This window comes from Acanthisitta chloris, unplaced genomic scaffold (genome assembly GCF_000695815.1).
Source record: "Acanthisitta chloris isolate BGI_N310 unplaced genomic scaffold, ASM69581v1 scaffold23368, whole genome shotgun sequence".
Taxonomy (NCBI): Eukaryota; Metazoa; Chordata; class Aves; order Passeriformes; family Acanthisittidae; genus Acanthisitta; species Acanthisitta chloris.
In genome coordinates, this window is record NW_008685733.1 from 80,532 (window position 1) to 97,857 (window position 17,326).

At 39.4% G+C, this 17,326-nt stretch overlaps 1 protein-coding gene across 1 annotated transcript in view; it reads right to left on the reverse strand.

Annotated features, from left to right (window-relative positions):
• Window positions 1–16,493, reverse strand: part of LOC103807162 (histone acetyltransferase KAT6B-like) — a gene marked incomplete at its 3' end in the record, with an annotated part of 77,879 nt that extends 61,386 nt beyond the window's left edge. Inside the window, exon 1 of the mRNA XM_009079883.1 lies at window positions 15,617–16,493. Coding sequence (XP_009078131.1) covers window positions 15,617–16,237 — 621 coding nt within the window. The remainder of the gene's footprint in view (window positions 1–15,616) is intronic.
• Between the last annotated feature and the right edge of the window lie 833 nt (window positions 16,494–17,326).

Here is a 17,326-nt window from a genome sequence, read left to right on the forward strand (position 1 = left end):
AACTGGTAATTTGGGCAAAAGAACCCAGAGAAGGTACCTAAAGTGTTTGTGGTATGAATGGGCTTTTTATAATTACACATTCCTGCCTCTCACTTTCATAACACGACACTTACTAGCAGCTTCCATAGAGAGTACTAAAAGTATTTACTGTAGTTTTTCACTCAAGTTATTGATGAGGATAAACAACAAAGACCATTCTCAAAAAATACTTCCCATGCACTTCTGCTAAGTCAACATAAAATGTATTTTTTAAAAACCAAAACTAAACTCTGTTTTGCTATCGTTTTCACTAAGTGGGTTATCTGCTCTAGATTATGCTGCTCTTGTAGACAAGCCTGATAAAGTTCATGGAACCCCACACCTAAGAAACAGAAAACCAAGCATAGTGTATAAATGCCAAATATCTCTTCTGTGGTAATAGCCACAAAGGGAATAAATGCTGACAGCACGTAAAAGCTGTGTCACATAGAGCTGTGATGGAATTTAATAGATCTACTCAGAAAAATATTTTTGTAAGATAACTATTTAATGGTTTGTGAATATAAATGAGTTAGAACTGCAAACAAAATATAAACATTACTTTCTCAAAAAAATTTCTCTCAAAAACTTAGGAAAACTGGTATTTTTACTTTTATGTAGAAGTCTACATATCAACAGACTATAGGACAAGAAATACAAATTCATGGAGCTCTTTACAAGCAGGAGATGCTGTCTTAGTTTGAAATGCAGTTTTAAGTAATGCTTCCCTGTTGCTGTTTTGCTTGTATCAAAACACTTGTCACTGTACCTCTGCTGATATCAGTCTCAATTAGGAATTTAATTGCCCTCTTACTGGCTTTATAGTCTAACAGCTTGTTTTCAATGAAGAGTGATATAATAAGGTAATATGCAATATTCCCTGTAGTACCTCCTCCTGGTGAAACTCCTTCCAAGATAACTATTTAAATTCAGTATTACCAAGTCAGGGTGTTTTTCTCCAACTGCAGCATTTTGCAGTCTTTTATTAAAAAGCTACCCAGAAGCAAGCACCCTTTATTCCAGAACTTAAGAAGATGGGAGGTGAATGGGACTGCCAGACGATACAACTGAGTAAATTTTTCCAAACTGTCAGAAGTCTGCACAGTGCTTATCTGCACCACTTTTTGCCAGGCTGTAACAGCACCAAGAAACAGCAGTGCTGTAACCAAGGCTGCATCAGAAGCTGTCCTTTTCAACTCTGACACTGGAAGCTGTACTGTTGGAGTCACCATGCAGCCTGCCTTATCTTCATCCTTATCTCCCACGAGGCCACAGGCCCTCACAACTGATAGATACCACTGCAGGAGCAGTATTTTGGTCTGGTTTGCCCGAATAAAGAATTAGTATCAGTTTATCTCAGTCACTCAATATATTCTAGGAAAGGTTGCTAAGAGATGAAAGACTTAATTTTCATATATACTATTATGCAATAGTTTTAACATTGGGGCAATCCCACAGATGCTAAGTAAACCATTCTTTAAAGCTGTTTCTCTATGACACTATCTCAGATTTTTATACAATTAACTATCAAAGCGGGAACCAGGTCACAAAAGATACTTAGACATTTAACAGAAGAGAGGAATTATTGCAAATGTACTGAAGTTAGATGTCAGCATTTCAGCACGTGAGAAGACAAGGAAAGGAAAAAAAGCTAAAAAATTCCACTAGGTACAAGAGAAGAGCAATTTCTTCAGGCTGAGATGCTATTTCAAACATTCACGATGGAATGTATTCCACGTAAGTGTCAACAGTGTATTCAGAAATGGAAACCAATTCGATTATTAGGGCAAATATACATTGGGGGTAAGCAAACAAATATGAAGTCGCTTTCTTTTTTTGATAATTTCAAAGATGCATCATTTGACTGTGGTATTTGTACAGTAGAGAAACACTTCAGCTCCTAGGCTTCCTGCAAAGATTTCATGAGAATATCATATTCCATCATGTTACAGCTTTATGTAACAAATAAAATTCATTCAATACAGAATAATTTCTAAATTCTATACACCAAACACTGAATTTAATCGGCTTTTTCATTATTACCCTGGCAACAAAACAGATTTTCTAGTTTTTTGAACAATATAGTTTCAACAGAAAAAGCTCAACAACACTTCTTGAAATTGCACAGAAGATGGGCAACTGGTAAAAGTCTAATCAGTACATGACTTGGGTTGAGAGGAAACACCACAACCTGTTAAAACATTATATAATTGATTTTAAAAAGTTATATACTCCCTCCCTGCCCCAATTTCAAGAATGAAGTCAGAGCTACACTTCAGCAGGGCAGAGAAGATGAACCTAAACTGGATTTCAGAAACATTTTTCTATAACATGCATTGGACAGTGACCCTTAAACACACACCTTATCCCTCTTCTCTTTACCTCTTAACCTGGAACCAAACACAGTTACTTCTAACCTATTTCCAGATCTCACTGAGGAGACTATAATGTCTTGAGAAAGCAACTTTTTAGAAGACACATCTACAATCCATGAGGATGTTACTGCAGTGTATGTGACCACCTTCCATATCGCACGGTACACGAGCACACCCTGCTATACACAGCTGCTACAGCAACACCTTATTCTAGTTATATTTTATCCACTTTATCTACAAAGCAATGGAATGATCCTCAGGACAACTTGCCTTTCAGATCCCTACAAAACAGAATTTTCTTGGACAAAACTATACTGATCTGAAGACTCTGACTGTTTTTTGAAAGTCTGTAAGCACTAACAATCCAGAGGTGGTTTTGCTTTCTGCAATCCAAGTAATTTAAGCTTCATCTGGGAAATGCTCCAATTGCTTTCCCAATCCCTTTCCAGAACTGTTCTAGAAACTAAATACTTCAAATCTTGAAAACACTCCGCCTACTAATTTATTTTCTAAAGGGTGGGGAAACATGTTTACACAGAAACTGTAACATGACAATGAACTATGACCTTTAAGCATACTCCCACAGATTGGGTGCACACTCCTAAATGCAATCCAAAATAAATGTATTTATGAACTTGATAATCATCAAATTGCTTAAACTGCTTTTGAGGCAAGCCTCATCACAGGCAGAAACAAGAGTTATTCCCCTTGGCACCACTTGAAGAAAGGCAGAGCTTTCAAAGTTTGCAAATATGACTGAGCATGTGGTGACAACAAAGTCGGAAAACATATTAATTAAAATGTCAAAGATACTGTCTTACTGTAGTGTCCTGCAGTAGCATTTAATAAAAAAGTTCTTACAGTGGTCCAATGCTCAGTACCTGGAACAGGACTAAATACCCTTTAGCATAATCTTTGTATTCACTAAATCCAGAATTCAACAGCAGAGCAGCTGCTCAGTGCCTGCTCTGCAGAATTCAATGACCGACAAAAGGTTACCTTAATTCAATGAGATAATCAGCACACATTTACCCACTACCAAGAGTTTTCCAACCATCTGCAAGGCGGCAGAGCTAACTGCCTATAAAACAACTGGTAGCATGCTGACATGTCCTCACATCACTCATGTCAATGAAAATTTATCTCTTAGCAACAGCTAAAAGAAGCTGAACTTCCAGAAATATTTTAGATGCATCACGAGCCAACAATTTCTTCATAAGTGATTTTGATTGCTACTGATCTCCAAACAGATGTCTACTCTAATTGGTAAAATCTATTAAATACATACTTTGAAAAGAAATAAATAGAAGAGTCAAGTTGTCACGGCTTAAGAAGGCCATAACAATGGGATTCATTATAGCCATGCACATAAAAGACAAAAGCTAACCTCATTTAAAGCTGCTGCCCTCACACTGATATCAGTAGCAGGGAAGTAAACAAAATGCATGTGTTGTGGGGAGAGCAAAGAATCTGCTATTAAGGATGTTGTCAGAAAGGTAAGAAGCAAGTTCACTAAAAACTAAGAAATATTTTTGACAGGAAAAGCAAAATAAGAGAATCAAAGTTAAAACCACTTAGCTACTAAAACTATTTTATGATTCCCTTCCCTGCCACATGGGAGAAAATACAAAATTTTAAGGCATTCATCTTCACAAGTAAATTCTATATTAAAACTCTAATAAAATTAGAAATTCACTTATTTTAGCAAAACTCATTTGCATTAACAAAATATCAAGCAAATTTTAAATGTTACCACCAGACGGAGACCAGGAAATGGAAAAAGGTTGTCCTCAGCTATATTAGAATCACTTCTCTAGAAAACAAGTCTTTCAGAGGTCTCTTCAAAATACATCCAAAGACAATATTGAGAAAGAAACATCAGAAATCATTCGGATTCTGTTTCATGTTTGCAGATTATGGGCAGTTTTGTTTAGAACTGCATACTGAAAATCAAAGGACATGTTCACACAATAAGGCCTGAACATCCAGCTTTTTTTGTTTGCTTTCTTAGGTAGAATAGAGTTTCCAGATGCCAGAGTAATTTTCTCAAATAAAGTCAATTCCAGCAAGTTTATTAACATAACAGATAAATCAGTTTTATTCCTAGTCTAATCCTGAAAATCATCACTACCTTTTCCATAACAGGCTGAAGGTGCTCAATAAACATGTTGAAAATGTGAAAAGAAGGCAGAGATATCAGTGCTAAAGAGATGTGGCAAACAAAATTCCAGTAGATCCCTCTCCCATCACTGGTATGTTCTAGGAGATATAAACCAAAATCTGTTGGTCCTGGGCTAACTACAAGCCACACTTCTTTCCTTCAATTCACAGGCAGAATTGAGGTATCATATTGAATTGAGAGCAGTAAAGGAAGTTGGGAACACACAGGAAGATTCCTCCAGTGGTTTATTATTCCAAATAAAAGACTCCTACCATGCATCTCATGTTCAGAGCAGAAGAGACTTCTGCAACGCTACTGAAAAGGTGTATGCAACACAAATACCTACTCAGTGGTTTTTAAACACAGTGCACAAATTCATAAAATGAAAACAACTGCCCAGCATTACATAAACTCCAAGTGGCCAAGCCCGGAACTTACTGGACACAGGCATCAATAATCTCTTTCCTCAGGTGGATGGCAGACAAGCATGTCAAATGATCCAACAGTGGCAAGCGACCCAACAAGAGAAATTCTTTGAATTAGCCACCTAACAGATCACTAGTTTCTAAAAGAGTGTGAGCTTCAGTACTTTTCGTGTAGTTAAACACACACATACAGGCACAGTAACAGACCATCCTATACACACTTAGCACATGCTGCTAACATGAGAGCCTACCCAAGTGCTCATCTCTAGTCATTTCTTGACTGATTCATCCGTAATTTTTAGACTTTGAGAAAACATCTGTAACATCCAAAAGCCTGCTTTGATAGATCAGCAGAATGTGCCAAACACATCAAATTCAATAGACATTGGTTTTACTATACATTTTTCCAACAGTAAAGAGCATTAATATTTGTAAAAACAACATTACCACGTTTTGAGTGACATTCAGTTTTCACAACTGCATAAAGAGGAAAGGGAAGAAAGCTGGACAGTTCAAAGCAGAATATTCAGATCAGAAAATACCATGTTTATGTATAACCTCATTGTTTAGTACATAAATCTCCACATTTATATTTATAAACTGACTGATAACCAAACAGTTACTTGCAGGAGCCAATGCACTGTCCTTTTCCTCTACCATTAACATATTCTAACTGACTCCTACAGCAGGTATACCAGTGTTTAGAGGTCAAAAGAGAGAAATCAAAATAGGAAATGAAAGCTGAGTATCTTTTAAATCTGCAACAGAAAGGAGGGATACAGCAGCCTTCATAAGCCTAGATCTTGTTAACCAGCTACTATTAAATTCAGTGATTATAACAGAGATTACTTTGGTCTTGACAATCTTTTCAGGCTCAAACACTGACTTCATCATCACCATTTAACTGTATTTTTTTATAACGTCTCTGCTAACTACTGCTCATTATCCACTAATCCTAAGCATTTTAGAGAATTCCACAGTACTTGCAAGTTAGGCATCTTTGCAGATCAATATAAAGGCTAACAGTTCTCCAAGCATTACCACATAACATAATGGAGAAACTTAAATAAACCCCAGAAGGCTTCAGACCCAGCCTTCTCAGTCTGGTATATAAAGCTAAAAGTTCTTATTTTTCCTGGTTTCAGGAAGTCTCCAGAAAGCAGAAATCAGGATGTTCACGGAGTAGAGAACACACAAAATGCATTTATGAACGAAACTTTAACGAAAACAAAACCTCTAACAAACAAACAAATAGCAAATAAACACACTGAGTTCTCCAGCAACAGTTTTCCCAAGTGAAGCTTCCACCCCTCTTAAAATGCCTTTAGCTTCTTCCACTGATTATTTGATGCAGCTGTCTGCAAATCACCATACCACAGTCTTGCATTAAGAAACTATACTTTGTTTCATTAGCCAACAGTTAGAAGCAGCAAAAACCCCTTTCAATTCCAAGTTCAAATAGAATACTCTAGACTGGGAGAGAACTCTGGAGCATGTACCCCAACTTACCACTCAACACAAGAGCAGAGTCAAAAGTTTCCCCAGGTTGCTCAGGACCTTGCCTAGTCAAGTTCTGACCACCTCTGAGGATGGAGATTCCACAGCTACTCCAAGCCCCTGTTCCACGTCTCGCCATCTTCATTTTAAAGGATTTTCTCCATCTATCTGCAATTTCCCTTGATGCAATTTATGGCAGTTACCATTCATTCTTTTGCAACCTGAGAAACAGCAGTCTCCATCTTCACTATAATCACCCAACAAATTAGTGCTCCAAGAGGTGCTTTAACAGAACAGTCCCACACATCTATGGTAATTTTATCATGACTACACTCCTTTGAACTCTTACTTGTAACTACTTCCTGCTTTTCAGGGAAGTGCTGGAATCACCATCCTTGGAAGCATTCACCAAACATGTGGATGTGGTGCTCGGGAACACGGTTTAATGGTGAACACGGCAGCGCAAGGTTAACAGTTGGACTCACTGATCTTAGACATCTTTCCCATCCTAAATAATTCTATGATTCTGCTTATTCATTAGTTCAGAACTGCCCGTGCTCAATGTGTGAAACACAGGTACCACTGACATTTGCCTTCTATCAAGCCAAATGCAAACACTGCTGGTTAATGTTGCCACGCATACACGGACATTACATAAAAATTACTTCTTAAAACTGCAGTCAGTCATCTGCACCATTTTGGAAAAGTCAGAGATGTGCAATTGAAGCCAACTTGAAAATACCACCAGTGATGAAATTAACTCCTGGAGACCATGTGGAAAATGTGTGGCAAATTTATCACAGCTTAAACTAGCTCTACTTCTATTAATGATTCTTCCTAGATGCGGAAACATCACCCATGACTCCCAGACACCTCTGCTGAGATCATATGCAGCTTTTCTGTGCCAGAATCCTGCTTGTAATTCAAAACAGAAGTCTCAAGCCTACACCACCTAGTACTGCATTAGTTGGTAACTCCTGGACTGCACCACCACAACCACAATGAGAGATAAATGGGACTCTGTCCCTCTAAACCTGAAACACTTGAGAAAGCAGAAATTCTGCACACATGGAGCTAATACTGCAGAGACGAGACAGAAGAGTAGACAATTTACAAGTCTGCAGTTTCCCTCACCCCAAGGACTTTTCCCTTATGTAACACATTAGCTACAGTGCAACCTTAAGCCACAATTCCCACACAAACCCAGAACTAGGTGCAGCAGCCCTGGAGTTGCCTACACAGACACCCCTGTAATAGGTCATGCCACTCATTCTAAGAAGGCTGTCTGTGCCTGCAAATTCAAAACTTCTAGCTCTTCACAAAGAACGTGGAGAGGAGAAAAAAAAAAAGCCCCAGAACATCTAAGTGGCACCAGTAATAATTTTCCTCAATGAGGGATATGAGCAGATTGGAAAAAACAATAACATACACAAGTGATTTTGCAACTTGTGAAATTATACTAGTTTAAAAGCTGACTTGTCTCTTACCAGGTAGCCACAAATTATAGCAGCTGATCTGTCAGCTAAGTGATGCTTGATTTGATGTGCACCACCCTCAAAATTCTACAGCCACTGTCTGCACCCTGAGAGTGTTGTTCTAGTACACAACTGCAATTCCCCCCATTTGGCTCCACAAATTCCTAGTCTCCTGACTTGAAACAGTTCCTCAAATTATAAGAACTATAGGTCTGTCCTTAGACCCAGCAAATACAGTCCAGAATACAGAGAACAGAATTGCCCTTTGGAAGAAAATACTAACAGGACCATAAATGGATTCGAAGTTGTAAAGAAAACTTTTGCACCAATTTAGTCTTTTCTCAATGCTAGCTCGAAATTCTTTCCAAAGTGACAGTCTTTCACCATTCCCAGCTATCAAATTGGAAAATTATGGTCAACTGGCAGCTGATCTACACCTAGAGATCTTTCTTGACACAAAAATACTGTGTGTCAAAAAACAGCAGACAACCTCAAGTTATCAGGATTTTTCATCATGTGTTTTATAACGAAGTTCCTGCAACAATGACAAACAACATGGGATTATCACATTTCAACTGTCACAGAAAAAATCCACCTGAAAGTCAAAACTATTACTATTATTTAACACTGAAGAGCAAAGACACTTAAGACAAGTAAGGAAACAGCACTGAGAAAATATGCTAGGTAATTCCCCTTATACCTAAAGCAGTGTTCTGATATTCACAGAATCACAGAATTTAAGGGGCTGGAATGGACCTTAGAGATCATCTAGTCCCAACCCCCTGCCCTGGGCAGGGACATCTCCTCACTAGATCAGGTTGTTCAAAGACCTGGCCTTGAACACTGCCAGGGTAGGGGCAGCCACCACATCCCTGGGCAACCTGCGCCAGTGCTTCACCACTCTCACAGCAAAAAACTTTTTTCTAGTATCTAACCTAAACCTCCCCTCCTTCAATTTGAGCCCATTACCTGTTGTCCTGTCACTGCAGTTCCTAACACAGAGTCCCTCTCTGGCTCCCTTGCAGGTGCCTTCAGATATTGAAAAGCTGCTGTGAGGTCTCCACATAGTCTTCTCTTCTTCAGGCTGAACAGCCCCAACTTCCTCAGCCTGTCCTCATAGGGGAGATGCTCCAGTCCCCTCAGCAGCTTCGTGGCCTCCTCTGGACTTGCTCCAACCATTCCATGTCCTTCTTATGTTGAGAACACCAGAACTGCATGCAGTATTCCAGGTGGAGTCTCACGAGAGCAGAGTAGAGGGGGAGAATCACCTCTTTTGACCTGCTGCCACACTTCTTTTGATGCAGCCCAGGATTCCATTGACTTTCTGGGCTGTGAGCTCACACTGCAGCTCATGGTGAGCTTCTCATCCACCGTCACTCCCAAGTCTTTCTGGTGGTTGCTGGTTTCAATTACTTCCCCACCCAACCTGTAGCTGTGCCTGGGATTGCCATGGCCCAGATGTAGGACCTTGCACTTCATTCTGTTGAATTTCATGAGGTTTGCACTGGCCCATCTCTGGAGCCTGTCAAGGTCCCCCTGGATGGCACATCCCTTCCCTCCAGTGAGTTAAGTATTTCCACACTTCAGAAGGAATCTTGACAAAGGACATACCCATACACTGACTAGTTGAAGAAATATTAGTCTGGGAGGAAAAACGCAAAGAATAAAACCTCTAACTGCAGTTTAGGAATCAAATGTCACTGCCTGTTAAGACAGAAGAGTTCACAGAAAATAGCATAGATGAAAAAACACCAATAGAACTGCTGGAACTACACAAGATTTCTTTAACTCACTGCTGTCAGTTTCAATACAGGACTCACCACAGAACACCACACTAATTAATTTTGAAGATAAACTACGAAAAGAATCAAATTTTAGCAAGCCTTAGGATTAAAGAGCTCGCAGCATAAGGTTTGGAACCACTTCTTGCAGTAAACAAGAACCACGTGCATGTCGTGCAGAACTATCTTCAGAATATCCAGCTTGGGGGGAAAAAGGATGAGCAGAGTCATCCCTGATGGTTCTACTGGGAACTGCAAATAAAAAACCTGTTTGCAGAAACAAACTCACTGACATCAGAAGTTGAAAACTAACCTCTGCCCTGCCTTATGATGAAGTAGACCGATGTAACTCAGGAAATAGCAGTATTTAACTTACGTCCCACCATACAATTCAAGCAAACCTTTACCAGCATGCTTCTTTCTTTGATCCAAATGTGCTGAATCAGAAAATACCAAAAAGCCCCCAAAGCCAGATATATCCATCTATACAGTGGTATGAGTCACTACTCCACCATATGGGATGACAAGACTTCTGACTTTCACTTCAGTTTGAAGCGCTCAAAAGGTGGGGTAAGTCATCCTTCAATTTCAGGTAAACTCCAGTACCTCAAGGGTTAATAGAGCCCATCTCTAAATGTTCACTTGGCTTATGCAGGGAGTTGGTACTTTTAGCATTTCAGAAGCTAGAGCAATAGCAAAAAGAATGAGAGAGCAGCAGTGCCAAGCAGTCATACCAGAACTTCAAGGACAAGAGCTACACACAGTGAGGTGCAGGTCACCCTTCCTAGGAATAAGTGTCTTGTGAATTGAGATAATGAGAAGCACAAACATGACACTTAGTATTTGTCAAGTAATACTAACATTCCTGTCTTTTGCCACTACAAAGATATTACAAGGGGGAAACACATTGTGTCTAAACACAACAGTATTCTATGGACCGACAAATTTCAATCCTAGATATCTTTTTGATTTCCCTGTCTACAGTCTCTTCAGCTGTACCACTGCAGACACACTCTTACAGAAACTTCCCCATCACTGCATTTTGGTGCTCAGACTCACCCTCAGAAGCACAGACAGCACATAAAGCCAGCTCCCAAAGTAAGGCATTATAAATACCCCCTTATGTGTAAGTCTCCAAGATAGCAAGTGCGGCACAATGTTTCTGCCTAACTTTTCTATTTCTGCACAGTGGAAAGTCTGGAAGACAGAGGCAACAAGAAATCTCAACCAACAGTCTCTTGCTGCCTACCCACAGGAAGGCAGGAAGCTGAAAAACTGAGCAAGGAGGAGCCTGGATGCCAAAAAAGCAATTCGCTATAGATTGGCCCTTTGCCTGAAAGACAGAAGGAGGAACACCCAGTGTCTGCACTGGCACAAACTACATACCAGAAAACTGAAATTCAACCCATGCCAAGTTACACTTTGAAAAGCTAAATGCACGTAGGCCAGTGAAAACAAAATTAGATAGGAGTTCAGGATATGAAAAATTAATAAGACAAGTTTGGTTTTGCATGAAAGTCAGCTTAGAAAGACAAACTGAAAGTGAAAGAGGGATTAATAAAAATTTTCATGCCAAGAATCAGATGGAAACCACAGTTGCTGAGCTGTTCAAGTGTTCAGGAGAATCAAGATCAAGCCATCTCCATTTGAACTGCATCATTTGAAGTATAGTTTAAGTACTAATTATCCTGAACACTGCAAAGACATAACCACTGAGATACACTACACATTCCTACAGCCCTCTGATAACATTACAACGGCCACTGCCTCTTCATCTTTAAAGCTGGATTTATCCTTTTAAATTATGTTTGAAAACAAACAAATAAAGAGCCACCTACACACTATAAACATCTGTTTCTTCGCGTTTATGGCACTTCACATAGCATTTGTGCTCAGGAGATGGCTAACTCCCAAGACCTAGTAGGTTCCATGCAGTTCCCAAACTGCAGAACCTTCCTAGTGCTTGTCCAAGTGACAAAGAAAACGGGGAACAACACAGCCCACATGCACTAAAACACCAGCAAATGCCACTCTACAATTGACAGTATTACAGATAAATTAAACACCCTCTTAAAAACTAACCGTAACTTTTAAATACCACTTTGCTGCATTTCCAGGAGTGTATTTGAATGCTTCAAAGGCTTATTGAAAAGCTAAGTATCACTCAATTTTCCTCTCTGTTCACACCCTTCCCCACTATGTAACCAGTTTTTACACTGCATTTTCTGGTTAGCACACTCACACAGCCCTTTTCACAAAATGCTGGGTGAGAAAAGGTGTGAAGCATGAGAGAAGATCTATGCAAGATACTCTGAACATAAGGAAGAGCACATAAGAGCAGCGAAATTGTTTAACTGTGCACTACTATATTGTGCATGAGATCAAACAGCTGCACAACAAATTACTTCTTTTTCTGCCTTCTTGTGTGTGTGCTTTTTTGGGGTGGGATTTTTGTTTGTTTGAGAGTTTGGGATTTTTTTCAGGGAATAAAGACATTGCACGTCTTCAGCACTGTTTTCAGTTTTCCTTGGTTGCTAAGGCAGCTCCACCTCTGGCTGTGTGTCCTTCAAACACCCATGTAACATTTTAAAACAGGCATCTTTTGAAGTGCTTTGATTCGAGTTACCTGTCCAGACACATCAAGTAAGCATTTGCCTCAATGGAACCACTAGAATAATTAGGACAACTGGAATTCCCTTACAAAGTGTACCTTATACTACTCATTACACTTTATACGATGTAGAGCCTTAGCCACCCAACAGCTGCTGACAGCTACCAATCTTCCAACGGAATCTGTCCTTCCATGAGCCTTGAACTTACACCTCCTCTTATAGAGGTGCAAAAGTAATCCTACACACACTAGGGAATGCAAGTGATGGAGGAAGAGAAGATTTAAACAGCTGCACTGTATGCTTCCTCTTGCTGTAACTGAGAGTTGACACACCTTTGCCCAAATCCAGACGAGTCAGGGTAACACTTGAAGGAAACACACCATTTTTACACCAGAGGTTTCTGCCAGGCCTATGGATAACAGCAGGAAACTTGGTAACATGAGCTGCATTGCTGTAACTAACTGCAACTATTTCTATATCTAATGAAAGAAGAGGACTATTTAGTTGCATTGGATCACCCAGTTAATATAGAGACAAGAAAAGCAGCTCCATATCATCACCACTAAGAGGAAGATTTAGCACTTCCAGTTCCCTGTTCCAAGTATTCAATAGAATGCAAAACACTCAAAACTCCCACCACATAGTCAAGGCTCCTGGTCTGCACAACCAAATCCAGTTTCTTATGCTTTGGATGGGTGGAGGAAACAAACAAAATCCAAAAACCAAACAACAAAAAACCAAACAACAATCCCCACACAACACAACCATCCTCCCACACACAGGCCATACTATCTCTCTTCTCATTACCTTTTACTCAGGAAGGAGATTCAGAGTCTGCATTTGGTACTGAGTGTGAATGTTCCAACTGACAGAGAAAGCTCTGATGCACTTCCAGTGTACTAAACCTTTTAAATGTCTCATCCTGATGAGATGTTAATTATGCATTAAAAAAGAAAAATAATCAATATTACTCAAACTTCCACAGCCTTCAAAAGAGATTCCTGTGCATCCCTCCATTTGTTCTCCTCCTCAAGAGAAGTCAACAGAAGAGATACTAGAACATCACCTATTATAAACAAAACAAAAAAACAAGCATACAGAAGTAGCCACCTGAACTAGAAAAACATTTTTTACTTGTGCTAGCTATAGAAAGAGCCAAAGAAACTTTTAAAATACACCAATCTCTTCAAACACTAGCCATTCGCAAGAGATAACAACTGGATACGTTTATTGTATAAATTTCAACAAATAATCTTAACATGTCCCATACTGTCACTTAAATACTTCCAATACAAATAGCCTAACAGCTTTCCTGCAGTGTCATTCTGCTTATTCATGAATTAACATCATTTTCAAATGAAGATGCAGTCACATCCTGGTAACAGGGACACTTAGGTGCAGTTACTTTCAGAACTGACCCTTAAGAGTATTTAAAGCCATACAGCTTGAAGAACAGCAAAAATCCCATATTCAAAACAAGTCTCTATATTTGCCCAGTAGCCTGGGCCACAATTAGTAAAACTAAATGGTGCACTGCACTAGTAGGAAACTACTGACACACCAACCTCACTTTAAACTATTTCTGTCAGGAAAAAAGTGTGTGCTGAACAGCTTTTAAACACGCAAGTCACGCTGCTAATTTTGAGGCACCCAAATGAAAGCTTATTTCTTGCCAAAGCACTTGCTGGAGAACAGATTTGTTTGGCTAACTTCTAGAAGACAGATTTATCCTCATACCAGTATTTTAGTATGGCAGTAATGGCTTTTTCAGCACCATGACCCAAGTAACGTTCCTTGCAAGGGATGCCAGTCCCAGTAGGTAGCCTAACAAGGGAGTTCTTCGTTTCCACAGAATTCATGTATTCAACTAAACTATTTTGGTTGCTCAGTACTCCAGCCTTCAAATTTTTCATGCCATTACAGTATCAGAATTGCAGAAGAAACTCGGAAAGCCCTCAAACAGACAGCTTTATCACTACAAGTAATTAAATCTTTATAGTGTATGACTACAGCAGTAATTGCACAGTACTGACACTGCTGAATTTCCATGCTGATTATTGAGCGTGAAGCCCTGTGCATCCTTCAAACACTCCAGAAGTCCAATTTGACAGAAATAGATGTCCATAAAAGCAATCATATTTAACATCTATTTAGAGGAGCTCACAAAAATCAAGCTACAACTACGGACATCTCTAGTGTCACCTCTGACAGTTACACAAACAACTATTCTTGTAGACTTAAATAATTGTAACACGAACATTTTCTACTCTGCACCCTCCAGCATCTAACAATTAGCAAGGGAAAAATACGATTGAAAACCACCATGCAGTTTCTAGGAGACACTGATGGCACCTCTGCAGGCAAAGCTGTCTGAATTATTCCATGCCTAAAAGAACTTCCATCAAACTTCACCACTGAGAAGTGAAAAAATAAACAAACCACCAACTTACAAATATTTTAAGTAAGCCAATTTGACTACAACAGGTAACTTCTTTCCCCAAGTACACTGAAAATTCAAAACACACTTCACCATACTAAATGGGAAATGATCAAAGAATGCCTACAGACATGTCTTTGACACTATCCTTGCATAAGCAAAACACTAATTGATAGTCCCTTCTCCCTCAAGGCTTAAACCAGGTGAACAATTAACTCTAAAACAAGATCCATGTAATAGCAAAAATAAACCCAGGCAGGGAATCCAACATAACTGAAACAGGAGGATTCTGCAGTATAGCTCAAACAGTCACTCTAACACCTTCCAGTTCTACAATATTTACATATTAACTGTAATGTTAAAGCTAACTACCTACATGTAAGTATCTTTAAAAATAATAATTCTAACAGTCAAACATCACAAGTCCTATCAGTAGTATTTCAGGTGGTGTTCAAACCACAAGAAAACCAGTATGTCCAGGCAGAAAATAAAGGCAAAATGCCACAATAAAATCACACTGCAAATTTCAGCCAGGCAAGACAGAACAACCTCACATCTACAACAGAGCCCACAGCTGTACTCTTCCCTGCTGCTCTGTTCATCTATCAAAAACCCACGGAGCAAACCATCCAAAGCAGAATGGCAGGACATAGGGAGCTAAGTAAACTTCATTTACCAGAACTGATGCTGCACCGATCTTCCACATGCAGTCACACTTATACACACTGAAATGGGTAAATGAAGTACAACAAGAATCCTTATTTTTTCACTAGGCGAATAAACAAAGAATCACAATTTTTGTATTATTGCATTAGCTCTCATTCTCCCAACTTACCTGGTCCTTTTCATGGGGTAGAAGGCTGACAGGTGGAAGAGAAGCTGGGAAGGTGCTGGAATATTTTGGAGCTCCTTTGTTTTCCAAACTGCCATAATTCACTCTGTACTGAGGACCATCCTTCAGTAATCTCCCATTGTTCACAGCCCGTTTGGCGCCCAGACGCAACCTCTGCTGAAAGGCAGGATTGTTGAAAATACTTGCTAGGTCATTTTGACTTCTCAAATACTTCTCTATGTTTTTGAGGGAGGAGCCATTAGGTTCTTGAAGCCCTTCAATTGCTCTTCTCAAGAGTTTATTCCAATCCACATTACGAAGCTCGTTACAAGCTCCCCTAGATCCCTTAACAGACTTGGGAATAGTGCCAGGTTTAACACATGAAAACCGTCCGGGATTATCTGGGTCCTTGTAGGATGCAAGACCTTTGTTAGTAACTTTGAGAATAGAACCATCTTGAACACTAAGTTCCAACTGTTCCGAAACAGTCTTTTTATCTAATCCATGGGAAGCACAAACAGCATGACATATTCTCTCTTCAGAAGGCCTTTGCTTTTGTTTCTTAACTTTTTGTATAGCTTCTAGAATCCACTCCGTATAAAGAGGGTTGGCAAGTTTTACCATGGTTGACCAGTAATTGTTTCCAGCCAAGAGTTACCCATAGAGGTTCCTCCTTATCCTTTTAGCAGATCTTTCAGAGGTTGTTCACACCTCAAACACAAATGAAGGATTCCACACACTGCTTGGAGGCATCTCAAAAATATCCACCCTGAGGAGTCGGCAAAGGCAGGGAAACACCTGCTGACTGAACCTTCCAACTACTTTGCTGTTATGGAAAGGCAGAAAGGATTCATCTGGGATGATACTGGTACGTCCCTACAAGAAAGTCTGTTGCAACCTTTAAAAAGAAAAAGACAAGAGGCAGGGAGAGAATACAGTTAATGCTGTATTTAAAAGAAACAATGTATTCAGACATGCATTTGCACTGTATACGCTGCACGATACATATAACCCTTGTGAGATTATATGAAATACTCACCACCCCACACCACATGAATCATCATAAAATTCTCCTACTTCTCATCACATTCGGTGGATTTAGCTTTCCTAAATTCCATCACCCTAACACTGAACCTATTACTGACTTGTTGGACAATTCCCATTCAGCCTGGGATCTGAAAATGTTCTCTAAACCAAACTGCCTACAAGTCACTTCTGCATGGATTACATATCCACTACAAAATCCAAACAAACCAAAAAAATCCAAACCCCAACCAATGAAAGTTACACTACTAATCACTGTCATTCCTTATAGTATATGCTGTGTCATGCCATGTTGACTATACAACTCCAAAAAAATCTAATGCAAACTATCAGAACCAAGTTCCTACTAGTACATCCTTAATTAATACTCAGGTTCCCTACAAGACCAAAACAAATCGCAAAGGCATTTATTGTTCTAAGGTGTGCAGTACAGAGGCATTTTGGATACAAACTGTTAGGAAGAGGAATGAACATGAACTCACAGGAGGCATTTTTGCATACATACAGTGTCAGCACCGACACATAAAGAGGTCACACTGATAAAATGTGTTTTGGTGACTTGCAGTTTAACAAACAATTTCATTTACTCATTATGGAATATATCACTCCAATAGAAAATTCAGTGGCTACAAAAACTTAAAGAACCCTGAAAGAACATCTCTACTGGGT